The sequence below is a fragment of the Octopus bimaculoides genome, chromosome 3 (assembly GCF_001194135.2).
Source record: "Octopus bimaculoides isolate UCB-OBI-ISO-001 chromosome 3, ASM119413v2, whole genome shotgun sequence".
Lineage (NCBI taxonomy): Eukaryota > Metazoa > Mollusca > Cephalopoda > Octopoda > Octopodidae > Octopus > Octopus bimaculoides.
In genome coordinates this window covers 24,819,931-24,827,484 of record NC_068983.1, presented here as the reverse complement: position 1 = coordinate 24,827,484, position 7,554 = coordinate 24,819,931, and the positions used below count along the sequence as shown (strand labels likewise).

At 35.5% G+C, this 7,554-nt stretch overlaps 1 protein-coding gene across 1 annotated transcript in view; it reads right to left on the bottom strand.

The window, feature by feature from the left end:
• Positions 1-7,554, bottom strand: part of LOC106867190 (uncharacterized) — a 74,876-nt gene that overhangs the window by 19,478 nt on the left and 47,844 nt on the right. The window contains exon 2 of the mRNA XM_014911993.2: positions 7,228-7,342. Coding sequence (XP_014767479.1) covers positions 7,228-7,331 — 104 coding nt within the window. The 5' untranslated portion in view covers positions 7,332-7,342. The remainder of the gene's footprint in view (positions 1-7,227; positions 7,343-7,554) is intronic.

The following is a 7,554-nucleotide window of genomic DNA, read 5'->3' as shown; positions in this document are numbered from 1 at the left end:
GAGCCTCGTGGAGCTTTAGGTTTTTCGTTCAATAAACACTCACAACGCCAGGTCTGGGAATCGAAACCGCGAGTCCGCTGCCCTAACCACTGGGCCATTGCGCCTCCTGTTCTTATGACATAAGACCTAATAGCAGTTAAAGGAATGTCTGGAGGGATTTGGGATTAACTCAGTGATTCTCAAATTGACAAACAATAGCCTCCCTTACAAGCATGTAAGAGAAATTTTTTGCCCACCTCCTCTTCATTAGTGAGAAGACAAAATAGAGTTTTCGTTCATATAATACTTCTTTCTTTGGTGTTGAACGAGTCACAAAAGCTGGAAGCCAACTTAATTTTATTAACCGTGGTAATTTGTTTGTTCCTTTTCAATCTTCACAGCTCCGACACGGTAAGCATTGGATAAACTGGCGTTACTGCTAGAAACATGGCATGTGAAAACAAAATCCAATCTTATTTAATCATTGATCAGAGAGGTCAGATAGTGGAGTTAAACTATATAACGGATGAAGTCACCCACCCAAGAATTGGCACGGTAACTCCGGCAAGTTTCCATACAGCTTCTGCCTACCCAAATTTCGGTCTTAGAGCTTTGGTTAACCCGAGGTTATATTGACAGATATTTTCCCAAATTACTGCGCGATGGAATTAAACATGACAGTCACATAGTTATGAAACAAATTCACTTCTTAACTACACAGCTATGCTTAGAATGATGAAACACAACTTCTGCAAAAGTTTATAATGCTAGTTATACCAACTATCAACTGTTAGTTATACAGAGATCCGAAGAAACAGCAAGCTCACGAGCCAATGAAAGAGCGTCTACGTGGTCGCTCGACCTGCAAGAAGTTTAATATCCAAATTGTTTTCAAATTACAATCTATCTTGTAGCTTTTTGCCTGTCCTGTGTATTTGCCTGGCATTCATGCATCATATATGACACACATTTCCATTTTGCTTTCCAGCACCAGAGTAATTTTGGACTTATGAAAGGAATGTTTTCATTCCTCAGAATGTGTCAAAAAAGGATTGCAGCGTAGCTATAACAAAGACTTGATGCAATACATAGTCAATCATTTATAAACAGCTTCCGTAGGAATACCTAAAAGTTTGAAAACGAACACGGGCGTTTATAACCAACTTATTAAAATGATTTGTACAAAGTATAAAAAATTTAAAGGACACGCTGGATAATGTAGTTCAAGATAAACTGTGTTAATAAGACTGGATGGTCATGAATAGAATAAACTTGACCATAGGTACAGAGGTGACCTGGAGTTGATCAACATCAATAATAACAATGCTTACAATAGATTTGAATTTACGTTTTTTCAGTCGTAAATCATTTCATTTCCACATAAATTACTTGACGGTTGAAAGGTAAAACCGACTTTGGTGGAACATATTTTATTGGCCCCGGAAGTGTAAAAGACGAAGATGACCCCAGAAAAGAAAAAACAAAAACGTACGAGGTATAATATGGAATATAAATTTAATACTGAACAATAAAACGATCTCGCTAAGTTAAATTGAAGAAATTGCATGTTCCTAAGTGATACCTCATCATCTCTTACATTCTAATACAATCTATTTGAATTACGAATGGTACCAACTGCTGTTACAAAACACAAACAAAGCTGGAGATCGGTAAAGATAATTTTAAAAAGCATGATACGATAGCTATCAACTCAATTGAATCATTAAATCAAGTATTTAAAAGAAATGTTCATGGCAACAAAGATACGTAGAGTGCAACCGAGTAACGTGAGCAACCGTCACGTATCAAACGACAGTTATTGAGAGAGATAAAGTGACAGTATCACACGTTATCTAAGGTTACTAACCTCCAGGGTGCATTTAAGTATGTTGAGGTAAATGGATAGATTGATCATCAACGAATGGAAATACGGACAAGTAAATAATTTAACGTGTCTTATCTAACATGTTTAACCCTTTCGTTACTGTATTTATTTTGAGATACTTTGTGTTTCTTTCAATTAACTTTAAACATAAAGAATTTTGTAAAATAACTTAGTTATTATTAAGCTGGTGTTAGGAAGGTAATGGCGAACTTCTATTGACTCTTTCGCCACAACTTTTTCTCACTTTTTCCTCCTGCATCTTGCAGCTCACCTACGACGAACCTATACGCCAAGGAAACCAGGAAACCGGCCCTTATGAGCCAGGCATGGCTCGAGAAGGAACATACAATACACTAGATGTATACATAAATAGGTACTAGGTGCCAGCATGGCTATCTTCTCAACCATGTCGTTCTAGGTTATGTCCCAGCGTATGGTATTTTGAGTAAGTGTCTTCTACTGTTGCCTCAGGCTGACCAATGCTTTGTGAGTGGATTAGGTAGCTGGAAATGGAAAGAAGCCCATCGTGTGTTTGTGTGTGTGCGTACTACCCTCATCTAGACATCAAGTAATAAGGTTGTTTGTTTCTAGTCCTCCGTGGAAAAATATACCTAAATATGGGGGAAATAATACCTTGTTAGGAAAGAGGTGAGTGTTGGCAACAGGAAGGGATCAAGCCATAGGAAATCTGCCCCAGTAAATTCCATCTCATGCATGCAAACATGAAAAGGTGAATGGTAAATGGTGATGTGGAGGAGAAAGTGTAAGTCTAGTTTCAACTAGAATCGAGCTTAAATACTGACATACTTGGCAAACAACCGAAACACAAGCGTAAAAATTAAGTTCAACTAAATACTGTAAAATAGGGTTTATTAAACTGGGGTAAATTTCATGGTGACCAGTAATAAAGTCACAGGAAACAAAAGTCACAGTAATAAAGTCACAATTTTGGTTAGGAAAACAAGTCACAATTTATGGGATCTAGACAAAACCCTTCAAACAAACCCCCTGTGACTTTTCCCTGACATTTTTTCCTGTAATTTTTTTTACCTGGATTCAAATTTCATACCCCGAAAAGTATATTTATTGATCCGGGACTTTTTAAATCTTTTATTTTATTTTAAATCTTTTATTTTATTTTAAATCTTTTATTTTATTTTAAATCTTTTATTTTATTTTAAATCTTTTATTTTATTTTAAATCTTTTATTTTATTTTAAATCTTTTATTTTATTTTAAATCTTTTATTTTATTTTAAATCTTTTATTTTATTTTAAATCTTTTATTTTATTTTAAATCTTTTATTTGTTTCTGTCATTAGACTGTGGCCATGCTGGGGCACTGCCTGGAAAGTTTTAGTAGATCAAATCTACCCGACTACTTATTTCATGTCAGGTACTTATTCTCTTGGTCTTATTTGTCGACCCGCTAGATTATGGGAACATAAACAAACCAACACTGATTTGTAAATAGTGGAAGTGGGGTACAAGCACAAACATACATACATATATACACACGTTTGCACACACACACACACGTATGTACATACATACATATATACGTAAACATACACACACATACACACACATACACACACCACACACATACACACACCACACATATACACACATGCATGCATGCATGATTTTCACACAGATTCTGCCTCCCAAATTCACTTTCAAGACATTATCAGTCCAGGGCTACAGTAGAAAACACTTGCCCAAGGTGCTGCATAGTGGGACTGAACCCAAAACCATGTGATTGCAGAACAAGTTACTTAACCATGCAGCCATGTCTGAGCCTACTTTTCTATTATGTTTTTTAAAATGTTGAGGTTGTGAAAAAAATTTGAAGTAGGTCTATTTTTTGCTTTCATCATTGACTTCTTTCAATCAATGGACTGTGGCCTTGCTGGAACGCATTTTGATGGGTTTAGTGGAACGAACCGACCCCAAGAATTATTTTTAAAGTCTGGTACAAGTTTCATTGGTATTTTTTCCCAAACTGCTACATTAGGAGGACATAAACAAACTGACATCAGTTGTAAAGCAGTGGACAAGACAAACATAAAGACACACACACACACACACAATAGATAGATAGACAGATAGATAGATAGAAAGATACACAAATAGATAGATAGATAGATAGATAGATAGGTAGATAGATAGACAGATACACAGATAGATGACAGCCTTCTTTCATTTTCAATCTCCCAAATCCACTCACAAGGCTTTGTTGGTTGGTCTGGGGCAATAGTAAAAGACACTTGATCAAGGTGCCACACAATGAGACTGAACCCAAGATATCACAGTTGAGAAGCAAGCTTCTTACCCACATAGCCATGCCTGCATCTATTTTGCATACTGTTTTTTCTTTCTATCATTTCATATCTAGCAATCTGCTTTGTATGGTTTTTAGTAACTGTGTTGCTAATGGAATTGTTTTAATTCAGAAGACTGTTTGGTTCTGATATCTTTTCATCATTAATTAGTTCATAAATAAATGAAATAACGTTCTATTCTATTTTTATTGTTAATTAAACTTCAAACAGTTTGTTTATTTTTCCCTTTTTTAATTCCTCTCAGTTTATTGTTTTATTGTGGTTAAAGTATAATCTCCTATAACCAAACAATGTAAACTAATGGGAAATTTACTTTCAAAATGATGCTAGCAGGTAAAAATGGAATGAAGAAATGTTGAAAACTCCTACAGTAAATACAAAGGAACAAAACAGACATCTGTAGAGAAATTGCTATCTCAAGAAATAGTGGCTTCAAATTTTTGGTACAAGTACAAAGCCAGCAGTTTTATGAAAAAGAGCTAGTCAATTGCATCAACCTCAGTACACAACTGGTACATATTTTACCAATCCCGAAAGGATGAAAGGCAAGCATTTATCCCAGCAGCATGTGAACTCAGAATGTAGAGCCAGAAGAAATGCCTTTAAGCATTTTGTCTGGCGTGGTAACAATTCTGCTGGCTTGCTGTCTTGCACTTCAAGAAATGACATTAAGTGCACAATGGTGGAAGCTAAATTTCTTATGTGGTTTAGAGGTCCGCTTCCCAATTACATGGATTCAGGTTCAGCCCTGCCATGTGGTACTTTGGGCAAATGTTTTCTATTATAATCCAAGACTGACAAAATCTTTATGAGTAGATTTGGTTGACAAAGACTAAACGAAGATTGTCATACATGTATATGTGACTATGTGTTTGTATATACTTTCTCTTTTAATCTTTTACTTGTTTCAGTCGTTTGACTGTGGCCATGCTGGAGCACCACCTTTAGTCGAGCAAATCAACCCCAGGACTTATTCTTTGAAAGCCTAGTACTTATTCTATCAGTCTCTTTTGCCGAACCGCTAAGTTACGGGGATGTAAACACACCAGCATCGGTTGTCAAGCAATGTTGGGGGGACAAACACAGACACACAAACACACACATATATATATACATATATACGACGGGCTTCTTTCAGTTTCTGTCTACCAAATCGACTCACAAGGCTTTGGTCAGCCCGAGGCTATAGTAGAAGACACTTACCCAAGGTGCTGCACAGTGGGACTGAACCCGGAACCATGTGGTTGGTAAGCTACTTACCACACAGCCACTCCTGCACCTATATGTATCTGTATGTGTGGGAAGGGGTGTTTTGCATGTCTGTCACTATGTTTCCTTTTCATGATATTGCATCATAGTTGTAAATGAGCATCGTTATCATAAAAGGGGTGTTATTTGTTTCTAACTTTCCGTGAAAATATATCCAATCCAATCATGGTCAAATATTGTCTTGCATGGAAACATGCATGTAAGAATTAGTGATAGGAAGAGCTTCCAGCCATAGAAAATCTGTCTCAACGAGTTCTGTGTGACCCACGCAAGCATGAAAAAAGCAGATGCCAAAATGATGATGATGATATGATGATGATGATGGAAATGATGATGACAACAATAATCAAAATTGAAATGAATAAATATGAAAAAGTAATAATTTTAGAAAAGACTAAATACAATAACATTTTCCATGGAAAGCTTTTAGTGGAGGGAACGTCTAGTAAATTATATTAATTTCAAACAAATGCTTCATTGAAATTTATTTTATTGATCCCAGATGGATGAAAAGCAAAGCCAACCTCAGCAAGATTTAGCCTCAAAATGCAAATTGATGTAACTAAATATAATACTGAAAGACAACTTGACTGTCACACCACGAATTCTGCCAAAATGTAATGCTAATAAATATGTTACTGGCTGGTGTATAAAATGTCGTTTGCAAAAAATTCTTAACTGAATAAAATTTATCGCATAGTTGGAGAAAGGAAACAAAGACCTAGCAGTGAATGCTACCATTTGTTAACGAAAAGGGGAAATAATTTCAAAACATTAAACATTTTTTCTTTGTAAATTAATTTACATGCTTAGGAGAAAGTCTGGAATAACTATGAAATCATTTCAGTCTATAAGAACTTATCAGCATAGTACAGTCTACTTATTTAACCAAATTTGTGATATTGGCCTAATTGAGTTATTTCTTTTAGCTTATGTTAATTTTTTAATTAAGCAAACTATATTGTGAAAAGGTATCATTTTGTTTTTGTTTTTAATGTAAAAATTTATAGGTCTTGGGTAAGCCATTGAATTACATCCAGTGGTAAAACTTCTGCTCAAGACTTTAGGAGCTACTCGGTGGTCACCTAATCACCAAAATCCCCAGGTGTGCTCAGGCTCAGAGTAGTAGTACCTGTTAAGGGTTCTGGCTAATGTTCAAATAACAAAAGTGAGTCTTATGATAAAGATACACAGAGCTCAAAGAATAGCTGTCATATGTCACATAATTATCTCCCCTTATGTTTGACAATTTCTAACAATTGCTGTTAAGTTTTTTTTTTTTTTTCTCCAACTAAGAAAGAAATTTCAATTAATTACAAATATTTTGTGTACTGCACTCAGTACATCACCTACTCATCATCTTCATCATCTTCATCATCGTTTTAACATCCAGTTTTCCATGCTCTTTCTGTCACCAACCCTCTCTTGTTTCGAAATAAGATAATGTTTCCCATTGTCCTTTGTACAATAAACAGCTTAATGGTTGAAGATGTTTTCACAGATAGTTGCAAACAAATAACACTGATGGTACGAACAGTGACATTGTTTATATTCAGTATGCAAATTTTAAGATCCAAGAAAGAAACATACACGCACGCACACACACACACACACACACATCACATGGGACACAACACAAGTGTTCTGTATCACACTGTTTAGCAGCAATAAAAATTGCAGCTATGTTAGCATGCTAAATCAAAAGGAGACCCTTAAAACAAAACAATGTATTCTGTTATGATAATATTTACCATTTCCATGCTCGGCTTTGATATTCCGTATGTTGCAGCTTTGAAGCAATTATATGAATTTCTTTCAACAGGTTGATTCCAACAAACTCTGGTCTCCGTGACATGATTCTATAGACTGAAAAGCAAAGAGAAAAAAAGAAAATGATATAGAGCCTTGCATGAAAAGAATCTGGAAGTTCGAATTATGTACTGAAAGATTTTTAACCCTTTAGCATTCAGATTACTTTGTCAAATGTAATGCTTCTTTATTCACATTCATCATCATCATCATCATCATTTAACGTTGGCTTTCCATGCTAGCATGGGTTGGACGATTTGACTGAGGAC